At 42.2% G+C, this 26,481-nt stretch overlaps 2 protein-coding genes across 3 annotated transcripts; one reads left to right on the forward strand and one right to left on the reverse strand.

Moving 5' to 3' along the window:
• Positions 1 to 892: 892 nt before the first annotated feature.
• On the forward strand, positions 893 to 4,332 carry rps3a (ribosomal protein S3A). The gene is made up of 6 exons (XM_012862880.3): positions 893 to 1,032; positions 1,623 to 1,726; positions 2,649 to 2,836; positions 3,516 to 3,724; positions 3,813 to 3,922; positions 4,161 to 4,332. The coding sequence occupies exons 1-6, from the start codon at positions 971 to 973 to the stop codon at positions 4,286 to 4,288; spliced, it is 801 nt and encodes a 266-aa protein (XP_012718334.1). The 5' UTR covers positions 893 to 970; the 3' UTR covers positions 4,289 to 4,332.
• A 1,448-nt stretch (positions 4,333 to 5,780) lies between these two features.
• Positions 5,781 to 26,141, reverse strand: sh3d19 (SH3 domain containing 19). 2 transcript variants are annotated; one of them, XM_021316619.2, is made up of 21 exons: positions 25,926 to 26,141; positions 21,112 to 21,151; positions 19,964 to 20,004; positions 19,568 to 19,607; positions 19,265 to 19,385; positions 17,898 to 18,081; positions 13,852 to 14,841; positions 12,821 to 12,940; positions 12,599 to 12,708; positions 11,193 to 11,233; positions 10,887 to 11,112; positions 10,736 to 10,804; positions 10,498 to 10,635; positions 10,355 to 10,427; positions 8,951 to 9,081; positions 8,801 to 8,859; positions 8,498 to 8,721; positions 6,781 to 6,833; positions 6,457 to 6,640; positions 6,185 to 6,288; positions 5,781 to 6,109 (listed from the first exon to the last, which is right to left on the reverse strand). In XM_021316619.2, exons 1-21 carry the CDS (start codon positions 26,086 to 26,088, stop codon positions 5,999 to 6,001), a joined length of 3,222 nt encoding a protein of 1,073 aa, XP_021172294.2. In that variant the 5' UTR covers positions 26,089 to 26,141; the 3' UTR covers positions 5,781 to 5,998. The 2 variants fall into 2 exon arrangements, with proteins under 2 accessions (XP_021172294.2, XP_021172295.2); XM_021316620.2 differs by lacking the exon at positions 25,926 to 26,141 and adding an exon at positions 23,391 to 23,557 and having other exon boundaries at positions 19,568 to 19,603.
• Between the last annotated feature and the right edge of the window lie 340 nt (positions 26,142 to 26,481).

Genomic DNA, 26,481 nt, shown 5'->3' on the forward strand with positions numbered 1-26,481 from the left:
TTTAAAAGGTGTCCATCTGCATTAATGATCTGTGCTAGTGGGACAAATTAAATCGCTGGCCTCACACAATCACTCATAGATATCCCTGATATAGGAATCTATATTGACAAGGGACAGAAGTGAAGCACAAGAACCGACAAGACCGAAGCCGGCTATTAAGGCAACCTGTGCTTCCTTAAAACCATAGCACAATGACAGGCTGCTCACCTCCATGGCACATCACGTCTAATTTTCTGAGAGACTGGTTAGGATTTTGATTAGATGCAAACCATGATTATCAAAATTAACAGAAAAAAGCATGTGAAGTGTAACACTGTGTGTAATGGGAGTATAGCATATACAGGACCTCTAATTACAACTACATGCACATTCTATAAAGACAACAACACTGTGCAGAGTTGTTAATTTGGAGCATTTTGGAGTTCCATAATGAATTGCATTAATCTTCATAGTTGTATTTTTTTGTTATTATGATTCACTGAGCCTTTTTGTGTCCAGAATCACATTATGAACAAAGTTAGACCCACTACAAAACTTTTATTTCTAAATTAAACACCTCCTTCAAAACAAATCGGGTGGGTTTTTTAATAAAGAAAATCCGTTCTATATTAATCTCAAATAACCAAAATACCTCAAAGCCGATACTTTTAAAGCTAATTTTGAAGGCTAATAAATATTAACTATTAAAGCCATTTAAATGTAAATGTAACATATTAGTACGCCAGTCTCACCTTTTAAATGGATTAATTAAATAAATTAACTTTTCTATTATAGGCACTGAATTAACTGTGCGCCGAATGCTTAAAAACTCTGAAATGTATTATTTTTGTAAGCACCCTCCATCCAGCAGGGGGAGCCAAGGAAAATAACAAGAACCCGCGAGAATTCAAGTCTCACAACTCACGGTTGTTCTTCCTTGTAAATCTCGCGAGGTTTCCTGTTTCCTCCTCTTTCGCTCCCTGTAGCCAACATGGCAGTCGGCAAGAATAAGAGGCTGACCAAAGGCGGCAAAAAAGGTGCCAAAAAGAAGATGTAAGTTGAAAATTATTTAATGGATACACGAAATAGGCGTTCAATTGTTGACTGCCGTCCTTTTGGTGAGAGAAATGTGACCGATGAAGTTGATATCAAACGGATGGTAGAGGTGAGGACGCTGGTCCTGTCGCTGCCGGCCTCTGTGCCTGTGGATAGTGTTAAGACACGCTCCCTCGCTGCCAGTGTTCCTTAGCGCTTCTTTCTTATTTTTAAAAATAATAACCCGCTTTATCTGACTTGCTCTCTGCGTGCAGAGTATTTTTATCGTGCGTAGAGAAAGTATTGTGTGTTAATTTGCTTCCAAAGTGACTCGTAGTAAATGATACGTGCTAAAAGCCGCTAAACGTTAGCATGTCTGTATCAGAGATTAGCTGAATGCCCGCAGAGTTATTTAGCTCCAAACTGCAGCATTTACGGCGTCAAGATAAAATGTTCTGACTGAAGTCGGCTCCCCTTTAAATCGACTTATATATTTGTTAGTTACAGCAGCGGTCTGCGGCTATGCTAACCTGGCTAGGCTACAGGAGTTTAAAGCTGGAAATGTTGGCACGTTTTTGTCATCAGCTGCTCTGTCTTCTCTCTTTCAGCGTCGATCCTTTCTCCAAGAAGGACTGGTATGATGTTAAGGCACCGGCCATGTTCAACATCCGCAACATTGGCAAAACCTTGGTCACCAGGACTCAGGGAACCAGTAAGTCTGCCTGTGGCTAAGCTCCAGCATGTTGGGTTAGGTGGTGCACGTCCATCTACTGGTTCATGTTTGTTTGTGCCATCAAAATGGCTTTTTATAGTGAGAATACGTGTAGGGTTAATGTTCTCTCATTTTTCTCTATTTTCTTTATTTTGTCTTTTTACAACAGGGGTGTAAGTAGTTGGACATGTTCTTGGTTAAGTCTGTTGGGCAGCTTAACGTACACAAATATTGTTAAGAGATAATTTAACTTATCCAGCTAATGCATACGATTGAAAAAGTCATCTTTGTTATTTATGGTATAACAAATAGTACTATGTATGATATTTGTAAATATAAAGAATAATAATAAAAAAAAATCTGCTCCTTAAATGAAAATATTTCCATACAAATCCCATTAAGAGCAGGCAGCACCTTTTTACGGTATTGAATGCACAGTGACATGTTGACGCTTTGCTCTTATGCCACTCACTGTCTGCAGAGAATAAAACCCCAGCGAAAAGATGCAGAAAGGCCAGATTCCATCTTTTATTTGCCATCTCGGCTTTATAAGTAATTTAAACACCCACAGGACCAAAATGCTGTTTACAGAATAAACAGTCACATGATGCAAGAATGAAATCATTGGCTGAATTTGTCCTCGGATCACTTTTTTTTTTTAATTTCATGTTTGTAAAGAGTTAGGTTATTTTGTAAGCAATGTGGACCTGTTGGTTGCCATTGACTACAAGTGCAGACCCAGTAGGTGGGACAGGGCAGGGGTTCATGGGGGAGATAGACAGAGATGCTCAGTCACATTTGTTCACAGCGTCCGGCGGGATCTCTGGGACTTTTTTTTCTCTCTCCATTGCCCCAGAAATTCCTCAGATTTTAATTTTTTTTTTTAAATCGCTCCTAATGTGCTCGCATTTCCTTTGCTCAGGAATCGCCTCTGACGGTCTGAAGGGACGCGTGTTCGAGGTGAGCCTCGCCGACCTGCAGAACGACGAGGTGGCCTTCCGCAAGTTCAAGCTCATCACTGAGGATGTTCAGGGCAAGAACTGCCTCACCAACTTCCACGGCATGGACCTGACCCGCGACAAGATGTGCTCCATGGTCAAGAAGTGGCAGGTAACCTTTGGCTGCACCTGTCGCCGGAGGTAGCGGCGTTAGCTTTATTGCTTCTGGAGCATGGATTGGCTCTAAGATATTAGAACTGATGGGCTTTAAATGTTTTATGCTTATGTATCTGCAGCTATTAGCTGTTTTTTTTTTTTTACAGTTAAATGCTTTGCTTACACGAATAAGAATTGGTGATAAGTAGGTCTAGTTTTTGGTAGCATTTGTCCATAAAAGCTGTGGTGATACAAGTTTTTCATTCCAGGGTTTGACATTTTGAATGTAGATGTGGTTTAAACGATTTTAGTATCAACGTTTGCAGAAACGAGTAAAAATTATTCAAACTAAGCTGTTATGATTCCTAATTGGTGCCTCCATTAATTTAGGTTTACCGGCAGCAAAAACGTGAGGCGAATGTTTAGTTTTCTGTTTTGTTTTCCTGAAGCTAATCTGGGAGGTTTTGATTAGTTGAGTTTCTAAATTCCTCTGCCTGTCGACACGGAAGTGTTTAAACGTTTGTGCGTCTTAAATAACGTGAAGTGTTTGGTTAGAGGGATCTTAAAGTTGTAGCAATTCAACGCAGGCTCTAATCCGGTAGATGGAACATAATGCTGGTTTCATTTCTGCGTTGAGATATGGTTAAAAATGAGTGAGAATATTTTCTAATAGAGCTTTTTTCCTTCGTCTCCAGACCATGATCGAAGCCCATGTGGACGTCAAGACTACCGACGGATACCTCCTTCGTCTTTTCTGCGTGGGTTTCACAAAGAAGCGCACCAACCAGATCAGAAAGACCTCCTACGCCCAGCACCAGCAGGTCCGCCAGATCCGCAAGAAGATGATGGAGATCATGACGCGTGAGGTCCAGACAAACGACCTGAAGGAGGTGGTCAACAAGCTGTAAGTCAAACACGGTGAAGCCAAACAAATGGTCTGAACTGGAGCTCTTTATCGGTTGCCTTAATCGATTTTTCTCGTCGTGTTTCAGGATCCCTGACAGTGTTGGCAAGGACATCGAGAAGGCCTGCCAGTCCATCTACCCCCTCCACGACGTCTACGTCCGCAAGGTCAAGATGCTGAAGAAGCCCAAGTTTGAATGTAAGTCGAGTTCAGCTGTTGGCACTACTGTTACCAAAATTCTGGCTAATTTGGGAACTGATGATGAGCTGTTTCAGTCCCATATGAATGCCTGATTACTGCATAATGAGATCACCTGATGTTCCCTGTGTAACACAGTGGAGATGAAGCATCACTGGCTCTGCACCGTTTTTACCTTCCTTCTGGTTTTACGTCGTGGAAGAAAAGCAAAAACCTCTCCCTCTTTTTTTTTTTGCAGTGGGCAAACTGATGGAGCTCCACGGTGAAGGCGGTGCCACCGGTGCTGCAAAGGCTTCTGGTGACGACACCGGGGCCAAGGTGGAGAGGGCTGACGGCTATGAGCCCCCCATCCAGGAGACTGTTTAGAAACATCCCTACAGATTTAATAAAAAATGTAAATGACTAACAAATTCTGCCTCGGTTGTGTTTTATGAAGGAGAAGTTAATGCAAAGTCCATTTCAGTAACTTAATTCAAAAAGTTAAGACTTCTAGTCCAGGGGTCACCAACGTGGTGACATGAGCTTGTTCTAAAGGAACCCCAATCCACCAGTGAGCTGCATCTAAAACATTTTTGTTTTACATAAATTTAGGGTGAACTCTGGCTTCCAGTTCAAAGGCCAGTACTGGTAGCCCAATAAAGTAGTTCTGTCTCAAAAAGGCCCCTGATCTAGAATTAGACTGGTTTTAAGCCTTTTAACAATTTTTCTCACAGTGAAAACATTTAAGATTAGAGTATTAGAGGCCAACTAAAACTTTAAATACAGGATTGTGGGCTTTATGGAAATTGTTTAATGCCACTTTAAAGGTTATTTTAACCTGAAACCAAGCCTCAGAATCAATTATATCCATAATCGTTATATAGAGTGGAACGTACATTATTGGGGGGTCCTAGTGGACAGGGTACTGCATCCCAGGAAGATTTGAAGTTCCCTGATTTGAATCCCACAGACTGTTAGAGGCCTTTGTTGCTGTAAAAGCAGCTTTGAGTTCATCTGTATTGTATGTGGTGCCTCTGTTAGCTTCTGAGGAGGTAACTCAGCCATTTTCTGCTGAGGTGTTGCACCAGGACTGCAGCTCTGTGGTGTTGAGGTCACGATGAAATGCGTTGGACCTACATGGGAGATGGCCGGTCTCTCCAGGTCATCGCTGATGAACCGTCTGACCTTGATGTCCGATTAAAAATGCAAAACTAAGCTTAGACGATTTGGGACTACTGAACACAATTCCTTTTTCTCCTTAGCCTAATTAAGACGCTGGCTACGTCAGTCTCAGGACCAGAATGTGACGGCATCAACTACAGCCACACTGCTTGTCTGAGTCCCCATCAAACTCTTAAGCGATGCTTCACAATCCTCACAAAGCTGGTGTTCCTGTCATCTTGTGGATGCTAATGCTTTTCCTTCCACTCACCTTTCCAAGAATAGATACTGCTAGCTTGAATGATTATCATCTGAATAGCTGGCCAATCAGGTGTAATAAACATTTAGGCCATTGTCATTTGCAATCAAATAACAAAAAGCTGTAGTTTTAAAAAGTTTAAAATCAAAATTAATTGAAAGAAGCATCACTTAAAAATCTGCATTTCAGTTCTTTAATTGAACTGTTAATCCTTCATATTCTGATTCTTGATCTACCTGTTTGTAGTTTTTCATCAAAGGTTCTTCATTAATGATCTTAAAAGCTCTTATCAATGATCAAATTATGATTTACACTACATAACAATGAAAGAGGGCAGATGCTTTTCAGTAAACCACAACTGGAATCATCTTCCAGTGGATGCTCATTTAGAGTCAAGAGCAAATATCTTAGATGTTAGAGTAAAAAAAGGGCTGATCGTTTTAGTTGTACGGGTGATGAAGAACCAGTAGGTGGTGCAAGTGTTCAGTTCAAACCAGAATAGACAGGAACTTTTTGGAAAACATCTTTAATAGTTATACATGACAAAGTTTAATAAACAATTTAAAAGGAGAATAGTTGCACAACTTTAAATACTGTTTTAGTTTCAATGCTTTCCCAAACATTAAATGTACACCAGTTTCCCATCAGTGTTGTCCTGAGCTGCAGCACGGTGGCCATCAGTCAAGGACTTGCACATAGTTTTTAGGGACAAGGGCTCGTTTTCCCCTCAAGTCCGCCAGGAACCATTCATCGTCAACGGACTCCAGGTTGGTAACGATGTCCCCGGCCTGTGTGGGAGGAAAGATGAGTCTTAGAAGTCCGTGGTTCTGTGGGTTAGCAGCACACATTAAAGATCACTGCACCTTTAGCGAGAGCTCCTCCTCACATTCGGACGTAAAGTCATAAAGAGCCTTTCCCCTCACGCCGCCAGCATCTCCATCCTGCAGGCTGCTACCCTGCTGCATCCCTGCTTAGGAAAACACAGGGGATCAAACATGGCCGTCACAAGCTTGTTCACTGGGGCACATTTTTAAAGAAACGACAGGAGATGCACAGATCAATCAGAGATGGCCAAGTCCCGAACACATCCAAGGGCACCACTGAATATTAACGCCACGCTGAGATTTATTCGTACCCGAGGGCTCGGTGAAACCCCTGGGGAACACGCCCTCTCTGCCGTTGAGTCTGCCGCAGCTCCACTCCTCGTTCAGGTGCTCGGTGATCAGAATGCAGTCGTCCTTTTGGAACGAAAGCTCGTCTTGGGTCTTGGCCGCGTAGTCGTACACGGCCACCACCCACTCCACGCCGGACGAGGCCGCCTGTGGACGGAGGCCGCAGAGACGGCGAGGGGAAGTATCAGTAAAGTAGATTCCAGGCATAAGAATCCATTGATGTGCCGTTTCAGCAATTTGCCAGCATGATCTTTGTGGAAGTTTCCGCTTCCATAAATATGGGTTACCTGAGCAGGTGTGGCTGGTGCTGGCTGGGCAATGGGAGAAGGAACCGCGAGGCCTGTGGAAAGGATAAATACACGATAGGGAAATCAGGTTTACATTTTACACATCGGGTCTAAGGCTTTGAGTCTGGTTCAGGTATCTTTAGAATCTACGGGTCCAGTCAAAGTTATCTGACTTTATTACCAACCTACTATAATCCCTGCAGGCTCAGATATTTCCATACACCCTGACTGGTTAAATGTCCCTTAGCAAGTCGGACTTCAAGCGCGCTCCGTTTGTACGCAAGAGCAGGCTTTGTGCTAGAATGCTCATTTAAACCGGTTGCTTTCCTGGTGCAGACATGACTTTGAGTGGGGCTGATGTCAGCAGAGTTTAAGGAGGTAAAGATTTAAAGCCCGTTTCATGTTTTGGAAAAACCAGCTTTGATGTTCGGCATCGTTATTTGACCCAATCTGTCACCCTGAGATAAAAAGGAGATTGCTTAGCGTGTTCTGGTGCAAGGCGAGCAACCGTGATGGCCACCCTGACCTGGAAGCTGGATGAAACTGGTGTTTGACACGATGGAGACAGTGTTATGCTGTGGGGTTGGCTTTACTGAAAATAGTTTGAAGAAAAAGGACCACCAACACATTAAAGTCTTTTTTAATTTTTATATTGTGCGAGTAGTGGCCCTTTTTTAACAGCAAATGGGGGTTGTGAGGCGAAGACATGCAGCAAAGGGACTCGAACCCGGGATGGCCGCGTTGAGGACTGAGGCCTCCACACATGGGTCGCGTGCTCCACAGCTGTGCCCAACGTTCATCAACTCGACTCCAAACCAACCGTTTGTGTTTTGGGCACTGTTGTGTGTTCCAACAGGACAACAATCCCAGACAATGAAATGGATAAAGCAGGCCAACATTAAGCTTCTAGAAGAGCGTTCCCAAAGACCCAGCCTCCACCCGGAGGAACGTTTGTGGACAAAGGGAGGATCTGTGTCAGGAAACCACCCAGTTTAAATGAACTCCAGCAAATATGCACAGAAGAATCCTAACATATCCAGCTAGAATTATGGCAGGTTGAAGAAAGCAACCAGCAAAATGTAATGTTACCAATAATTAGTGAGATACTGTGCATTTTGAGCCCAATAAATTTAAACTTGTGCACCCAATTATTGTTTTGTTTTAATCGTTGAAGTTAATCCACTTCAGGGAGAAAATAACCATTAAAATAATTGTTTAAAGCCATAAAAAGAGAAATGTATGTAAAAATTGTGGCTCTTGAGTGGATGTCAGATTCTGACCATAAACTTATAAAAATGTTGTAACTAAACCATCAATCGAATAGTTGAACATTTAATCTGCCTTATAGCCAGTTCTGATGAGCTAAAGGTTACAGAGGAAATAGGTTTTGTGATTGTAAGCCTTTTTCCAGCATTATAGGAGATGAGCTTTGGGGGAGTTGCCTAAATGAATGCCTTGTTTTTGTACATGTCGGACCTCCTCCTATTGGACTGGACTTCAGTCAACAACTTTTAAATGAAACAAAAACAGAGGCGGAAATTCCTCCGAGGGCCAAACAAGCAAAGAAGATGATGACTGAAGGCTCTCTGTCATTTAAACACTCTAAGTAGATTTATGAAGGTGACAGGACTGAGTGGAAGCGACATTCGGCACAGTGTGCTGGGTTTATTCCAGCCAAACCAAAGCCCAAACCTGCGGTGCGCGTGTGTTTTCTCACCAGGCAGCGCCACCCTAGCCGCCAGCTGCTGATTGGGGGGCGGAGGCAGATCCTCGACGATCTCCACAAAGTTCAGCGGGAAGATGCCGACGGAGTTGCCGACCTTGCCCCGAGCCCAGTCCTCTCCCACGTACTCCTTCAGCTGGATCACGTCCCCCTCCAGGAACGACAGCTCGTCGCTGTGCTCCCCTTCAAACTCGAACCTGGCCACACACCTCGGACCGCTGCAGGGGACATTTCACACTTCCAGTCAGCAACTCAGGGCCGTTTGCTAAGGACGATGAAAGCCCGACAGAACACTACCTGACAGAGGCAGCTTCTTTCTTTGCCTTCTTCTCGGGTAAAGGTTTTGGTGAATGTGACTATTTGGAAGATAAAAATCACCATCAGCTTTCTTCAGCCATATTTATTGTTACCAGAAATAAAAAAAGGCAGTGGTTTCATTAAACTTACCAGAACTTGAACATAATTGATGGGAAAGAAACCTGCAGATCCTTTACAGGTGCCTCTGTACCACTGGTTGTCCACCTTCTCCACCCTGGTCACAACATCTCCTGCACTGAGCTTCAGCTCCCCTGGACCTTCTGTGGTAGGAGCCAAAAAGGTCTCATTACACATAAAACGTTGCTTTTGATAAGGCTGATTTAAGCAAAAACAACCACACACACAGTCGGTCTCCTAAAAATAAATAAAAATCACAAAGCAGCTGTTATTGCTATAGCAGTGTGTGCAACATGTTGCAAAGGACTGCTTGGATTGCAGTAATTGTTGTTGGCTGATAAATGTCCAGGGGATCATTTTTTGCCACCGCTAGTATCATCCCAATACCTGCAGACATTATCGCCGTCTCAGAATGTTCTAATATCATTGTGTCCTAACAGAGAACCATGCAAAAACGTCAACCTCATATACCTGCATGCTCCCTTGGGTTTGCCAACCAGCAGTTCCAGGAGGAAACCAAGAGGAGGTCGTGCTTTGGCTGTAGCGGCTACACAGTTGTTAAATGATCAGGCCTCCTCTTCTTAAAAACACCTATTTGCCAAAGCCTTTTGCACATCCTGACAGGTTGACTTTGTTTTAATGATTCTTATTTGTCTATTTTAGCTTGTTCACAGCAAAGGGGATCTAAAAGTAAGCGGACGTTTTCTTGAAATGCGTGCATTTGTCCTTGATTTGAGCGGGTCCGTTTAAATGATTTCCCAATGGAATAAGATTTTTGCACTTAAAAGAAAACTCGTCTCCGTCGGCTTATCTTAAGTTCAGTGTATCTAATTATCTTATTTTAGAGGCCGATATACTCATTCCATTCACAAATAATCTTATTTACCTGTTAAAATACACTCATTTCAAGAAAATGTTACTTACTTTTAGTTCCCTTTTTGCAGTAATTTGTCTATTTATTTTAAAGTTGCTGTTATTTTCTGTTGTGTATGTGCAACACTGTTGACCTAGGTTTATTTTAAAGTGCTTTATAATAAGAAGGCGATATGGTACGAGGAGGAAACGTGGAAGAAGGTGTTCTGGATAAATGCAACCAAAATTTTGCTTTTCTGCCTGCATTTAAAACATTATGTGTGGAAGAAAACGAACACTTTAGATCTTCAGGTGGAGTTTAGAATCAGAATCAAGTTTAATCGCCAAGTAGGTTTGCACTTACAATGAATTTGACTTGGTGTTGATGGTGCAGACAGAAAAATAAGAATACAGTAAAATAAGAAGTACGTTTTGCTGCATTATCACCTAAAGTCCTGATAAAAAAAACATTGAAGACTGCGGTCGTAACGCTGTAAGATCCTATGTAGTTTTTGCTTTGCTGATTCGTTTGTGTACGCAGATTCTAAGGCACTAATGACTTACCTGGATCAAAATCATACAAAGCCTTCACCTTTAGCTCACCACTGCCTCCACCAGATGCAGTGGCCTCTGCGTCCTGCAGAGAAACCGTTTGAATCAGAGCTGAGCGAGCGCGATATTTAAATCCTAAACCAATGGCGCTTTACCTGCAGGCAAGACCAGTCAGAATCCAGAGGAGTTATGATTTTCATCCGAGACTTGTGGACTCTGCCTGTGACGTCTCCAATCTTGCACTCAAATTCATTGTTGTTGACCTTTTCCAGAAGCAGGAGGACTTCATTTTTCTGTTGGGGACGACAAGGGCAAACGCGTCAGGTTCCTCCGTCCGTGCATGCCGTGCGCAGCGTTAATTTCTTCTGTGGAAACGCTGAACGTTTTACCCACCTGTAGCGTCGGCTCCCCCGTGCTGCTCCCATCAAAGTCCTCAGTAGCGATCCCGTGGGGGAGTGGAAGCTGGGGGGCGGAAATCCCAAGTGAAACGCAAGCTCACGGAGCAGAATTTAAAAACATCCTCAGACAAGATATTCTTTCTCACCACGTAATCGTTGTACAGACGGTGACCTGGACTGGGCCTCGGAGGCAACACCAGTCCTTTCTTGGTGGGCTTCTGCGCCTGGAGCTTCGGCGGGGGTTTGGGTGAGGGCCACTGGGGTGCGGACTGAGATCGACCGGCTGCCTGAAGGCTGGGTGCGGGGGGTCTTCCAGGGCCTGTTTTGGCTGGAGGAGGGCGGGGCGGGAGGTTATGGTTCCCACCGGGCTTCCTAAAAATCACACAACCAGGAATGATCCTGAGTTAGAAGGCAGAGATACACGGTGCTGTTATAACCGTTTCTTCTCTTACCTGGGTGGAAGCGGCGGCTCTGGTCCTGTGCTAAAATTGCTCTACAAAACAACACCAAGACAGGTTTTCAGATGCAGCGACCATTAAACGTGTGGTAAAGACGTGCGTCACAGGAAAACCACGGAAACCACATTAACGCCACACAGGAGAGGTGAAGCAGGGACGCTTCTCAGGTACAGGGCAAGAGAAAATACTAAATGGTTTGGGGAAAGATGGGAGAAAATAATTATTTTTAGGGTGGGTAAAAACATTTAAACTGTAATTCCATTAAAACATAAGGAGTCCATGTCTCACCAGGCTTCACACTGAGCCTGGTTCTGGTTCTGCTGGAGGTTCTCCTCCCTGTTAAAGGGGAGTTTTCCTCTCTACTGTCGCTTCATGCATGCTCAGTATGAGGGATTGCTGCAAAGCCATCAACAATGCAGACGACTGTCCACTGTGGCTCTACGCTCTTTCAGGAGGAGTGAATGCTGCTTGGAGAGACTTGATGCAACCTGCTGGGTTTCCTTACAGAGGAAACTTTCTGACCAACCTGAATAATCTGATTAAATCTGACTTTGTAAAGTGCCTTGAGATGACATGTTTCATGAATTGGCGCTATTTAAATAAATTGAATTGCATAACTTCCTTTAGGGTTCCATTTATCTCAGATTAGTCGGTTCTGGGGGCTGAAGCTAACAGCTAGTCCCGGGGGCTGCAGACTGCTGGCAGCTTAAAATAACTCTAATCAGGGAAACTGTTACAGCTGTTTGTGCAAACTTTATTACATGAACCTTTAAGTTGTTGTCACATTTGCTTTGAGGAGTTGTTTAAACAAATACTGATGATCATTTACAAAATGGAAATTATCGTTGTAGGCAGTGCGCCACAAATGATCTTCCTGCATGAAACGCACACAGAACATTTTTCCAGTCAGAACAACTTACAAAAAAATAAATAGAAGTGTTGTAAAGAGCAAAAAATAAATCAAACTAAAAAAATATTAATAATAATAATAATAATAATAATAATAATAATAATAATAATAATAATAATAATAATAATAATAATAGATTAAACTGCAATCTGCGGGGTTTTATGCTGCCGTACTTTTCTATCTTGCTGGAAGTCTGACTTAAAAGACTTTATATTTTGTTCCCAGTACATCTTTCTCACAGGGAAATCTTTTGTGGCCAACTGGTTTCTCATTCTGTTGTTTCAAGATGGTAAAGCTCAAGTTTTAGCACTTCTCAACTAGCCATCAACTTCAGCCTCCAGGGTCACCGGATCTGGATTTTCACTAAATGAAGATATCCGAGGATTTATCTTATAAAGATACGAGCTGCGTATAAACTTTAACCAACATATTTTCCTCTACAAAGATGCTTTTTTTTTTTTACACATGGCTATTCTGAAGCAGATCTCACCTGAACTGACTTTGAGCGTGTAGGGCTTTGCTTATAGCTCACGGGGGATTTCATGGAGCCTATGGGCTTCCTCGCTGGAAGAGGAGGAGCGGCGTCATCCTCGAAGTTATCTGACATTGAGAAGAGATCCATTTTTAATGAACTATACAACAAACTCTGGGCTCTGTTATTGCTTGTAAAATCCAGTAATTTTGCTTTGGCTGTGTTAAAATGAAACTGTACCTTCCAGCGACGCAGCCTTGCTAGGAACCCTGATGGTGGTCGGTCGTCTCCCCGTACTTTGTCTTCTGGCAGCTCCTCCGCTGCCGTCCAAACTATACTGAGGTACCAGCGGCACTTTCTCTGAACAAGGAGAAATCTGACTGTTTAGCCATGTAGTTGTGCTACGATGAAACAGTTTGAAAAGGTTTGGAGGTTTGTGATGGTAAAAAAAAAAAAAGAGTGTCAGAATCAGCAGATAATGCATCACAGCTACAGCAGGCGTTCCCAGAAAGCTACAGAAACCAAAACCAAGGTTCAAGCCTGTACTAAAACTGCTGAGAACCCACTGTCCCCGTCCCTGGTACTTGTTCTATCACCGAGATGTGTGGCTATAGCGCTTGCTTGAAGTCAAATGCCTTCTGGAGAAAAGCTTTATGCTCAGACATGGCCTAAAACGGAGCTGTTAGGACACAGTAACAAGAAGAATGTGTAGAGGACTAAAGATGAGGCTTTCAAACCTAAGAACGGTGCACTGACTTTTTAACATGGTGGTTGTGGCATCATCCTGTGAGGCCTGTTGCATTATTATCCACCTTTAAATTTAGGTCACAAAAGGTGACAATGATCTCAAATGAACGTCAAAACATCCAGCTTTTTGACCCTCTGACCCTTTTGAACATTTGTGAAATAGGCTTAGAAGTCGTGTTTTTCACTAACGAGCCACCTAAAGCGCTACCAATTCTACCCAGAGAGGTGGTCCAATTGTTAGTCAGATGCCAGAAGTCTTAATATATACACAAAAAAAAAACATGTAGTTGTAAAGAAATGTGCTAAGCAACAATTAAATATTTGCTTGTGGCGTTTGTTTAATTGAGAGCTTGTATGGATTAGAGAAAATTGCTAATAAAGTCAGACATTGCGGTTTTATTCTATAGGATCGTCCCACGCTTTAAATTCGTGCTTACAAGCCCAGAACTAATGATTTTTATAACCATAAAAAGCACATCCTGCCTTCAGAGCACGTTGTTTAACCAGAAATAATAGCTACTCACTGCATGGGCCGTCCACAGTCTTGTTCTCTGTGTGCGAGTTGTGGTTGTTTATGTTCAGGTTGGGTGTGAGCGGCTCTTTGAACGGCTTCCCCGGAGGTACGGGCGGGACCGTTGCCCCCGGTTCCTCTTCGTGAATGCTGTTGGTTCTGGTCAACCCAAACGGTGGCGGTCTGTGCGGCAGACCCCCCCTGCTGTGTAAAGCCTCCAGCTCCTCTCTCACAGACTGCCTCGCTGGTTTTATTGGAGGCTTGGGTCTGGGGGCCGGTTCTTGGTTCTGTGAAGCCGTCGTATTTTGACCCGGGTCATTTCTATCTTTGGGTTTAAGCGCTACGGAAGGTTTGGAAGCAACCGGGGGTTTGTAGCTGGCCCTCCTCGGTGGAAGACCAGGCGTGGCTTGTTGGGATCCATTTGCCTCTTCGGCGCCAGCTTGGCTCTCAAACGCCCGGATCCTGGCACTGATGTTGTGACGATTGTGGTTGGCGCTCATTTCTGCGACAGCATCGTCATCCAGCAACTTATCACACGATTGGTCAGTGAAGCATCTGCCGTCCTCACACTCGTCACGTTCTACAAAGACCTCCAGCAGTTCCTCTAGGTACTTATTGGTGGGAACTTCTGGCGAATGAGACTGAAATGTGTCGCAGTCTTCTCCGAGTCCGATCAAATCCTGGTCCTCCTCTGTTCTCGGCTTGTTGGGCAGTTTTGTCCGGGGACGTGGGACTGGTCTCTGGGTGTTCTCTAGCTTTGGAGCAGCAGGTTCAACAGAAACATCGGCTCGGTGATTTGCAGGAGCGTTCCAGTGGACAGTCACAGATCTGACGCTCGTATGACGGGAGCCGGCCTTCTCAAACCCCCTTAGGTCCGGGTCACAGTTAGAACCCTCTGTAGGCCTGTTTGTGGGTTCTGGGGTTCTTGTTACAACCTTGACGCCTCTGGTTCCGTCCGATGCTTTAGGCACTGAAGACCTTGGAGGCTTCTGGGGCTTTTTAGCTGAACACAGAAAGAAAATCACCACATTTAGCGCCGAACAATGGCCAGCAGAGACATCCTGAGAATGGAGGTGAACAGAATGTGGACTCTGTACCACATTCATATATCTGCACATTTGCAGATTTGCACATATGCTTCAGACTGCTGAATTGCTGTAGCCACAAATGGACTCTGTACCACTTTTGTATATTGCACAGTTTTAATAATACTCACCTGCACACTGTGATCACACACTGTCTATTTCCCCTGCATTGTTTACATTTCAATTGTTTACATAAATCACTGCTGCACCTTATCCTGTAATTTACTGCAATTTACTGTAATTTTTCAAGCTGTTTGCAAACAAAATTTCGTTCTGTACGCACTCTGTGCATACAAAATGACAAATAAAGTTGTCTAAGTCTAAGAAATACCTTACAAAAAGAGGCCTAAGTGATATCTGCCTGATATTTAAGGAATCAGTACCTACAGGTGGACCTCAATCAAACAAAATATAATTAAAGTTATTTTTTTGGGAGTAACTTACCTCATTATATAGATCTCTAGCATACAGTGACATATTTAAAGTATTTATCTCAGCTATTTTTTAAGACGATGGCTTACAGCAGGGATGTCCAAAGTTTTCGGTACATGAGCCAAAATTTGTTAAGTCAAAGGAACTCGAGGGCCAAAAAAATTATATATATATATTTTTTTTTAAACCAAAACAAATTGTTAAATTTTACCAGCTCTCCAAAATGTGATAATTTTAAATAAATAAGTCTGATTTGTTTGTTGGAAATAAGTGTGTAAATCATTGTAGATCCAGAATAAAAATAAAAAGGGGTTTTGCTCATTTGTTGATGGTCGTCTAGTTTGCAAGTTATTTTGAATCATTTAATTTAACTCTTTAACAATAATAGACCTTACTCTTTTTGGTCTAGTAATATAAGAACAGTATTTGGGTCAGTTGTTTAAAAACACTTAAAAAAAGAAATAAAAACTAAAATTTTAACAAATGAATTCAAAGTAGATTTTAATGCACCAAAGTCTGCATTTGAGTAATTAAATGTCATTGGACAGATGTTACTATGAAATTAAAGAGAATGTCAAAGGGGTGTTTATTAAAAGATGAACACTTTGTTTGTACTTTACATTTTCACTTGTAGGAGTTGAAGTTTTCTGTAATAATTTTGCCCTAATTAAAAACTAAAGGTCATAAATGGCCCCTGGGCAGCACTTTGGACATGTGTGGCTTACAGCTATTGAGAAGCGCAAATTCAGCTTCTACTCAAAAGTTTCATTTACCTGACTCCGCCAGATAGATTTGCTCCGCATATCCATCTGGAAACCTTCCGTTGAAGTAATTTTGGGAAGGGGCGAAAACACTGGTCAGCTGATTGGTCTATGTTGGTGATAGACGGGCCAAATAAACCAATCAGATTCGTCGTCGCTCTGTTACGAGCGACGACGAAAACACAACCACAAGCCAAGCTACTCTTGCTGCTGCAGGTAAAGGCTCGTTAGCTCAGCAAAGAAATACTCTGTAATTCCGATAAAACTCGCTCGATAGCCACGCTAACGCTAGATTCATCGGCTGAAGCCGCCATGTTCTTTAGACTGAACTGACGCGCTTCCCGTTGCGTCACACCTCAACCCGCCTCAAAGCCAACGCTGATTGGACGTTCGTTTGGTGAACGGCTCCAAATTTTCTTTAACGGAGAGTATCCAGACTGATCTGCGAGTGAAACCTTGAAACCTCGCGAGATCAGGATGGTCTCACGAGGCTAAAGTTTCATATCATACAGAATCAAATAAAATGATTTTTGATGCAAAAATTGCGATGGCCATCCTATGACGAACTAAACATGTTGATTTGACAGCTGTCCAGCACAGTTACAGACGAGCTCAACAAGGACGATAAGCCACAACAGCTCATTGCTAAAGAAACTCGCTGTTCCCAAAGCGCTGTATGTAGGCCAGTGGAAAATTAACTGGAAGGAAAACATTTGATACAGAAAAGTTGTGGAAGCAACTTGGACAACAGCAGTTTTGAGATGATTAGAGATCATCCAGATTGAAGAGACCCACAATTTAAGTTGGTCCATTGTGAATTTCTCACAGTCAGTGATGATTCGGGGGAGTACTGGTGTTGTCCACTGTGTTTTAAGTCCAAAGTCAGTGCAGCCGTCTGCCGGGACATTTCAGAGCACTTCTTACTTCCCTCTGATGATGAGCTTCATGGAAATGAAGTTTTCAAGTCCAGTCAGGTTTATTTGTGTAGCAGCAAAGTGCTTCACTTCATGAAAACATCCTAAACCCATCGAAACGATCACCGATTGTGAGACCAATGACACGCATTAAATTGTATCAAGTGAAAAACATTAACACATCAAATCTGTTGGTCAGTAGCAGTAAGCAGCTCTAAACAGGCGGGTTTTCAGTCTTGATTTAGAGGAATTTTTTGGGTGTTCTGCTGTTTTCTGGAAGTTTGTTCCAGATTTGTGGAGAATAGGAACTAAATGCTGCTTCTCCATGTTTGGTTCTGGTTCTGGGTATGTAGAGTAGACCATTTGATTTCCCAGTAAGACACGGCACCCTGCCTAAGAATATCGATATTAAATGGCCATGACATCACCTGACTGACATGGCAGACTGGCCTGATCTAAAGCCTCATAGACAATCTAAGTGCACGTTTGTGCACGTCCATGACTCTATGCTGTGTCGAGCATTGTCAAAAGCACGATGACACACACCAGACCAAACAATGCAAACGAGCTCCAGGCCCCTAATTAAAGCAACCCGGGCTTCCTGAACACGTCAGCAGAGCCGTCGACTGATTGCCTCCCGGCTCCATCGCTGCTGTAACTCATACAAAAAGGAAATCTGGGATGGTATTGAGTGCAAATACTTTACAGGAATAACTTGAACTATATCAGCGTGTATCTGTAATGAATCCCCTAAATGGATGAATTTGACTTTTAGAGTTGAATTACTGAACTGAATGCACCGGTACGTCTGCTGTCACGTACCGGTACGTTAGCACAGGTCAGTGAGGGGTTGTGGGTAGGTCTCACCTGCAGGGCGTCGCTCTGCGTGTGATGAGGTGGCGCCGCAGTGTGAATCACTCTCTTTCCTAACCGGGTCAGTATCTGCTCCACCCGCAGCCTCGCAGAGGTTCTGGCGTGGGGCGGCAGTGGGCTTGGCCGGGTGATCTGTCCGCGTTTTCTCTTTAATCACCTGGTCATAGGATGGTGGGGGCTGAGTCATGAAAAAGAAGACAGGATTTCATACATTTGTCTACTGGGTGCACTGATGTTTCACAGTTTTTATAAACACTGGCGCATGTAGGGCTAAATTAATGGCTGATTAAACTTTTTTATACCTATAAATGATTACATTTTACACTTTCCTTGCAATAAGTTTTAAGAAAGACAATAAGAGACAATAAGTTTTATTTAAGTTTGAGAAATATTTCTATACTAGCTTATTTGGGGGTCTGGATCAGCAGCTCTCTGGGCAGTTAAGGGATATTTGGGCTTGATTTTGACACTAGATGCTTTTTAATACAGTTTCTGTCCAATTGCTGAAAAGTTTTAGAGTTTCTTTCCTCTTTGTTAAACCCTTTATATCTGGACCATAAACAATCCTGCCATAAAAAGGTTAAAAAAACAGCAATATAGTTTGATCTTTAGGCTTTTTGTTACAGGAACCTGACAGGATGAAAACATTTTAGGATGATAAACAAACCATCTCTTAGGTGCCTGTCTCAATCTTTGCTGTTTCTTTTTTTTTTTTGTGGGGGGGGTTTTGGGGGGTTGGATATTTCGTCATGTACTGTTCATCTGCTGTGGATAGTTTGATTTTTTTTTTTTCCAGGCCTGATACTATTTTTTTTTTTTGTTCTCTAATTTTCCACTTTCCTAATATTGTAAAGAATCCATCATGTAGGGGTTGAATTAAAAACAAAAGTTGGAAAAATGCAAAGAAAAGCTTGAAAAGAACATTAGAAATTACAAAATGAACACTTTACACTGCAAAAACCGAACTAAAAATAAGAAAAATGTTCTTAAAATTTGTGTATTTTTCCTTGATTTGAGCAGGTTCTGCCAATAGAATAAGATTTTTGCACTTAAAATAGGAACAATTCATCTCCATCTTTTTTTAAGTGCAGTATATCTAATTATCTTATTTTAGGGGTCAAAATACTCATTCCATTGGCAGATAATCTCATTTATCTGCTCAAATCTGGGACAAAAACACAAATTTTAAGAACATTTTACTTATTCTTAGATCCGTTTTTGCAGTGTAACGAACAGTAGCCAGGCTCCTTGGACACAAAACATAGAAAAAAAAAAAAAAATAGGAAAACACCTGCACAGTACTTTATAGAAGGTAAAGTTTACAGTAAATATGAAGGGAAAGTGAGTGAGTTGAAGCCCACCTGTGAGACAGTCTGGACGCCAGTGGACCAGCCGGCTTGAGGCGGGAAAACGACGGGGCCTCCGGTGAACCAGGTGTTTCTGGCCAGAGGTTCGACCGAGACGATGGTGATGTTTGGTCGCCTGAAGGACAAACCGTGACAAACCGTCAACGCCACAGAGACAAACTAGAATAACACTTTCAGTCCGGCTTCAACACAAAATGACTTCCAAGCTTATAGAGCTCAGAGCGTCCCTCTTCTCTGACGTTTTCCACACCTTCATTCTGAGCAAATAACAGGAAGAGCGATTTATGAAGTATTTACCTCCTCTCTGTTCTGTTGTCACCTTGAGAGTTTGATCTTGCTGAAAGAAAGAATAAAACTTTTTGGACTTTGATCTGTTTGCCTTTCTTTAATGTACACAACCATCGCATTTCGATTCATTATGAAGGACATTTAAAGTATAATTTAATTTAAAAAAAATGATAAAAGTTTTAAAATTACACCAGCATTTTGTTTGACAGTTAAATACTTTTTAACTTTTCTACGAACTTTAAAAAAATATTCAAAATCTCGCTGCTGCATCTTTATCCTGAAATTTACTGTGATTTTTCAAGCTGTATGCAAACGAAATTTCGTTCTGTACGCACTTTGTGCATACAAAATGACAAATAAAGTTGTCTAAGTCTAAGCTAAAGTATATATAAAAAGAAAACATACTTCTCTTGATAGCAGCTCGTAGCGAAGACAGAGGACCTTGGCTAAAAATAAAAATAAAATTGAAAATTGAAGCAAAATGTATTTAACACAGCAGACATAAGCAGAAAATAAAGTAGTACAATAAAACTAATATTACATCTTTATGCTTAGCACCAAACGTTGTCATAATTATCATAAACACGCCGACACGTGTTGATCCCAGCTTGTCAACAATAAAAAAGACCAAGATAACATAATAGATGACAGCAGAAATAGATTTAGAGTTTTACATAAAGGGATAAAAAGGGAAAACACAATAATGATACACAATAATGATAATAATAATAAGAATACTTTAGTATTTGTTTCTTGAAAGAAATAAGCTACTCCACATTATGCACTTTAAAAGACAAATTAATGAATGACTTGTTTGCATGAAAAGATCTATTTTTGGGGGGGATTTTGTCCCTTCAAATGCTCTCAGCTGGCTTGGATGTAAATTACCTAAATAAACTCTGTGTCACAGTAAATGGTAAAAACTTTGAGGTAAATCCATCATAAAAAAAAATTGTCCTTTACGCATCTCTGCTTCTCCATTTGCTGACATCACGGCTCTTTGACTCTCAGAGTGAAGAATGGTGCTTCGGGGGCCTTAATAATGAAGACGGTGGAGGTTAAGCTAATGTTTACAAGCCGCCTCATCACCTCGGCGACAGGTAGGTCTCCTGACGGAGGCGCCGTCATTATTCACACCTCATCAGGAGGAGGAGAGCGGGAGGAAACCATCTGTGGGGAAAAACACCTACAATCCTCCCTCTTGTTGCTCATCACAGTCGAGCGGATTGACCTGCAAAGCTGCAAAAAAAAAAACTACATCTAAATTCTGCAAAGGTGTGATCTGCGGTTCTGAAGGGGTCTCCAGGCTACACTGACGTTGACGCGGAGGTTGATTAGTTTCTGATTAGTTTCTACAAACAGCCGCTGAATGAGCAGCATGGTGGTGGTATGTGTCTGTGTTGAGCCCACCGCCTGCCAGACAGCACTGATCGCCGCATTGTTGCATCCATTCACGGCCTCACAATCACAAGCTTTGTTTAAAGAGACGCCGGCACGGTGCGCTGCTGCCAAACAGCTGCTGCTGCTCGGCTCAGAAAACAGGGATGACATACCTGTGGGGCGGAGGATTTGCTTTGGTTCTTGCTGTTGGATCTATGGAGAAAAACAGAGGCACGTCTCTTTGTTAGTGATCGGCATCAGCCTAAAGACTTCTCTGCTCTGAAACTTTGTTTGACGTCCATCTGTGCAACTTATTCTGGGAGATCCCACTGTGTCCCTCCAACATGTTCTCCATTTAAAGGTTTTCTGTCCCAAAGTCTTCACCCTGTGAAGACGTATGTTCTGGGGTGGGATCTTCCAGAATGAGCTGAAGAATGTGGCCAAGGCCAGGGGTGTCTGTGTATTTTTTAATGGACGGCTTACGCCTGCAACCTAATCTCTGATGAGCAGATGGTAAACGATAGATGGATAAAAAGAAAAAAGGGAAAATGTGCAATTCTTATGATTTAAACCTATAATCACACTAAAGGAAAAAAAATTAAACATGTTCACTCCTAACCTATTTGTGTCCCACTGTGTTTAAGACACACTGTTTTTCTTCCCACTGTCGCTTCATGCTTGCTCAGTATGAGGGATTGCTGCAAAGCCATGTACAATGCAGACGACTCTCCCTGTGGCTCTACGCTTCTTCAGGAGTGAATGCTGTTTGTCGGGACTTTGATGCAATCAACTCGTTTCCTTATATAGGAAATTTTTGACCAATCTGTATAATCTCACTGATTTTGACTTTGTAAAGTGCCTCGAGATGACATGTTTCATGAACTGGCGCTATATAAATAAAATTGAAATTGAAGAAACCAGTTTGACATGATCTAAGCTTTTTAAGGTTTGCTGCATTTTCCTGCTGCTAGCGGCCGTCAGGAGATACCGGATGTACACTTTGGTCACAGAGAGATGGAGATAACATTGGAAAACAATGCTCAGGTAAGCCGTGGCGTGCAGACAAAGCTCAGTTAGTACTAAAAATATCTCCCTGGGCACCATTACACCACCAGCACCCCGCTCTCTGGTTGTTCAGCCCAAATTCTGACCCAATAATCTGAATGTTGCAGTCCTCTGCGAATCATTATCAACAAGGTTCTATATCCTGCATACCTCGGTTGGAATGATTGGTTATTTGAGTTTCTGTTGCTGCTGTAGCGTCTGGAGCCTCAGACATCGAGCAGTTTTCTTTCTCTCAGCTGCTGCTGAATGGGGAATTTTCTCTTATTTTATTTTTTGGACCAATCTCTGTAAACCAGAGATGTGGTTGTTTGTGGAAATCCCAGCAGATCAGCAGCTTATTATTTGATCAAACAGGTCTCTCTTGAAAATGAGATAGCTGTATAAATAAAAGGTTAAGCAAATAAAATCCTAAGGCTAGCCTGGCTGGTACCAACCGCCGTGACACATTCAAAGAAATGTCTCTTCTCCGTTCTGATGCTCAGGTGGAGCTCCAGCCAATCATCTTTAAGCTTTAATCAACATACCTGCTCTTATAAAGAAGAGGAGGCACAAAGTAAACCATTTACAGCCATTCTAAGTTAAAATAACCTTATACTGAGAACTACGATATGATTTTTTTTTTGTTACAGAAACCAGATAAAGTTCTCAAACAGTTTTAATAAATCCCACTCGCCTCCAAGCGGTTTTGCTCAGAACGTTGAATGTTTCGGATTAATCAGTGACCGGCATATTGAAGGCCCTTAGACACCAAAAAATCAAAAATGCAGGAACTGAAAGCTAAAAAGGAGGTCGTTTCATTATGAATCATTTTTTTCTTTTCCTGGAGTGCCTCTCCTTCTTTCTGACTAGACTGTTTGAACCAGAAATACAAGAGCCCGAAGCAAACCAGCGGGACAAAATGTGGGCGAACCAGTTCACACCTACACTTCAAACACCGCTTTGAACAGCGCCTGGACGTCTGCGGTGCTTTGCATGCTATACCTCAAACAAACAAGCAGTAAAGGACTTTTAAGAAGTAAGAATAACATTTAAACAGGATAACGAGCTCATCAAGACACCAAAAAAACAACAACACAAATATCCAGATGGAGGTTAAAGATGGCGCAGGTGACACCCCCATCCTGAAGCGTCACAGCAGTCAGATCCACCTGTCACACCTGTTACTTATTGACTGCCACAGCCGCTGATGAAAGTTACACTTTAACAGCATGTTTGGACAGCAGTTCCTGATCTTCCCACACCAATAGCTCTGAAGGCTTAACGTGGGACCGTTCCCAGTGGGGCGACCTTTTTAACCCCAGCAGAGCTGCCTGACCAGCCGTGGCCTCATCAGTGCTACGCCAGACAAGCCTGAACCCAACACAGAGCACATGTCTGATCCTCCTACCTGTGAGTTGTTTGGGGAATAAAAGTGGAGAATAATCCCGCCGAGATCCGTGCCTCCTGGCTGTTTCTGGGTGACTGAGAACTTGAAGCCGGCAGTAACACCACCGCCCGCTCCCAACAGAAAAGAGGGACGGCCTTATTGTGTTTCATGGCTCCTGTGCTCACCTGGCCAATCTGCCGGAGTGGAATGTGGTTTTTCAGGAAGCGGAGACCGAACCGGACCGTGTGGATCTGTCAGTGTCTCTGATGTTCTGCTCCATTCACAACCTCCAGCCTCTTGAGTGATTATTTCGTCGGGGGAGGGTTGTAAGTATATCTCTAAAGTCATAAAGTCACATGACTTTGTTTGGATGAGACATTAAGCAGCGTGCAGTAACCTTCCAAGGATTTTGTTTATACTTTCCACCAAAGCTGCTGGGAAAAGTTGAAATTACAGGCAAGAAAAAGTGAAAATTGATCTAGAAATGTGGATTATTAAACTAAAAAAAAACATGTTTGTTTTTTTTTAGAAAAAAATTGTCTAAATGGTTAAAGACAGAAAATCACAAATATGAAGTAAAATTGAAGAGCTTTGATCATTTTTATATGATATTAGATCACATTAAAATAAACATCAATAAAATTTAAGGTCTTGTGAAATGCTTCTTTCGGATTCTCTTTACTGGAGATACAGTCATACCCTCAGTATTTATGGGGCATCATAATATGTAATTTAACATATACTGTCAATTAAATCTTAATTGAATGGAGGGAAAAGTCTTTGCACTAGATATGTTTATGTAAGACTGACATTTTCACCATAAAACTCTTTGTCACTGCTTCTCTGAGCTTTCTGAAGGTCTCTCAACGTTTATTCATTTTATTTGGACTTCCCCCTGTTTTTTTGTTTCATGTCTCTTACCTGTAGGCTGACCAAGACTCTTCAAACATGAGGAAATGAGACAAGAAGGCAACAAATAAAGCGTCAGCCCTGAAACATCTCATCCACAGCGGATGACCGACCGGCGTGCAACAGTCGAGAGTTTGAGAAAGCAACATTTGTAAAAAGCTGATTCACAACCTGAAAGACGTGTCGTCCTGCAGCTCTTCATCTATTGTCCGTCAGGTTTTCAGTTAACAGCTCTTAGGGAGAACCTTATTAGTTTTAAGATCCCTTTTTTTTCTGTCTATAAAGCTGTCTTTTTACGGCCTTTTTATTGATTCAGTAAAAGAAATGGATCAAACTGTTTCTTCGTAGCAAAATGCCAAACGGATCCAATTTGACGTTGGTTATTTCCTCAGATCTACTGCGTTTACAGACTGCATAAAACTGGCCCATCATTTGAGATTCTGAGCATTTTCATGTTTAAATGATGACAGTTAGGTGGTTTAGCAAACTAACAATCTAAAAAGCATTACTCTGATAGTGGTGAGCTGAAAATGGAGCAGGGAAAAAAAAGCCAAATACTCAAAGGGAGGAGGAATTGTTACTTTCGGCACAAGATTACAAGAAAGTCAGTCTTGCTCCCTACGCAAATTAGGAAAAAAATAACAGATGACCTGAGACTTTTGCACACCCACAGCTCATTAAAATTTAAAACAACAGGGGACGTGAACGAGATACTCTACAAACTGTCTCAGACTCCGTGTGTATACATTATTCCACAATGATAAATCAAATCTAGAAATGACAGCACACACACACACACACACACACACACACACACACACACACACACACACACACACATACACAGAGAAAAGCTGCTAAAATCAGCAGGGACGGATTCCCTTCACAGCCGCGCTCTCACTTCAACACATGCTGACATTACTCAGCACAGCAGCAGCAGCCTCAGAGCAGCTGGTGGAAACTGGCAACAAGAGGGACGCAAGAAAAAAAACAATCTGTTTCTGTGTGTCACACAGCGCCAGCTGCCACACGCCATCAAGCTGGCCAGCTTTATGGATCTTTGTCAAATATCAGCGCTTTAAAGCTACTAGAACAGACATTAATGAGTGTAGAGCACAAGTCAGAACAATCATAATGTTCTTCGTAGCCATCGGTAAAGATCTGGACAGAAAGGATTGTTTTGCAGACTCGGTGACTCCACCGATGCCGTTCTTTACTGGAGTTCTCTGAAAGTGAGCTTTAGAGATGTTTTAAAAGCTCTTTTAATCTCATATCATGTTCAGACTGTAGATTTGGGCAAACATAGACAAGTCTTTTTTTTTTTTAGATAAAGGCCATACTTGGAATTTATCCTATAAATGACTGCAATTTATTACTGCATTTTAATCCTGTACTGTAAATTCACAGCAATGTATCCTGTAGAGTTATTGCAATTTTTCTGAGCTGTATGAAAACGAAATTTCGTTCTGTATGCACTCTGTGCATACAAAATGACAATAAAGAAAGTCTAAGTCAAAGGTCACTAAATTCAATAGAAAGGTTTATTCACTCATTGTTTGAAAGTATAAAACCTGTCTCTCTGATGCTAAATTCCACATTCCCAGACAGACACAGATCCGAACGTCCTTTCAATCTTTTCCAGGCTACCTGTTGTCTGAACTCTGTCCTGCTGAGTTCTGCGCTGCCCCTCTTCTTCTTCTTCATCCTCCTCTTCTGTACGCAGGGTCTCTGGCATCTTCTGGTTGTGAAACGATGCAAAACACAAAACAAGCACAGCAAAAACGAACAGAGCAATAAACAGGCCCTCCATCCACACTTAACGGCGCATGTTGTGGATTGTGTCCTGCTCCCAGCAGCGGGCAGCTCTTTGTGTGTGGGGAGGGTGTTGGGCCCACCGGTCCTGGATGTGTGAGAATGTGCACAGTCAGAGTCCACAGGTCAGTTTAACCCTTCAAGGTCAGGCGTTTGGCATGTTTTGTTGTCTCACAGTCAGTCAGACAATAAATGAATAATGAACACAAATTGTAGTTGAAGTAGTTAAAAAAGAATTGGTTTACTGATGCTAAACACCCGTATTACACTTAAACATTCGCAAAGTAGGTTTATAAGATGTATGGAAGATTAAAATCGTTTAAATATCAAAATGAGAAAGATAAGTTTACTTCCTGGTTCCTCAGCCAATCATATGAGAGTTCCCAGGGTT

This window comes from Fundulus heteroclitus, chromosome 5 (assembly GCF_011125445.2).
Source record: "Fundulus heteroclitus isolate FHET01 chromosome 5, MU-UCD_Fhet_4.1, whole genome shotgun sequence".
NCBI lineage: Eukaryota > Metazoa > Chordata > Actinopteri > Cyprinodontiformes > Fundulidae > Fundulus > Fundulus heteroclitus.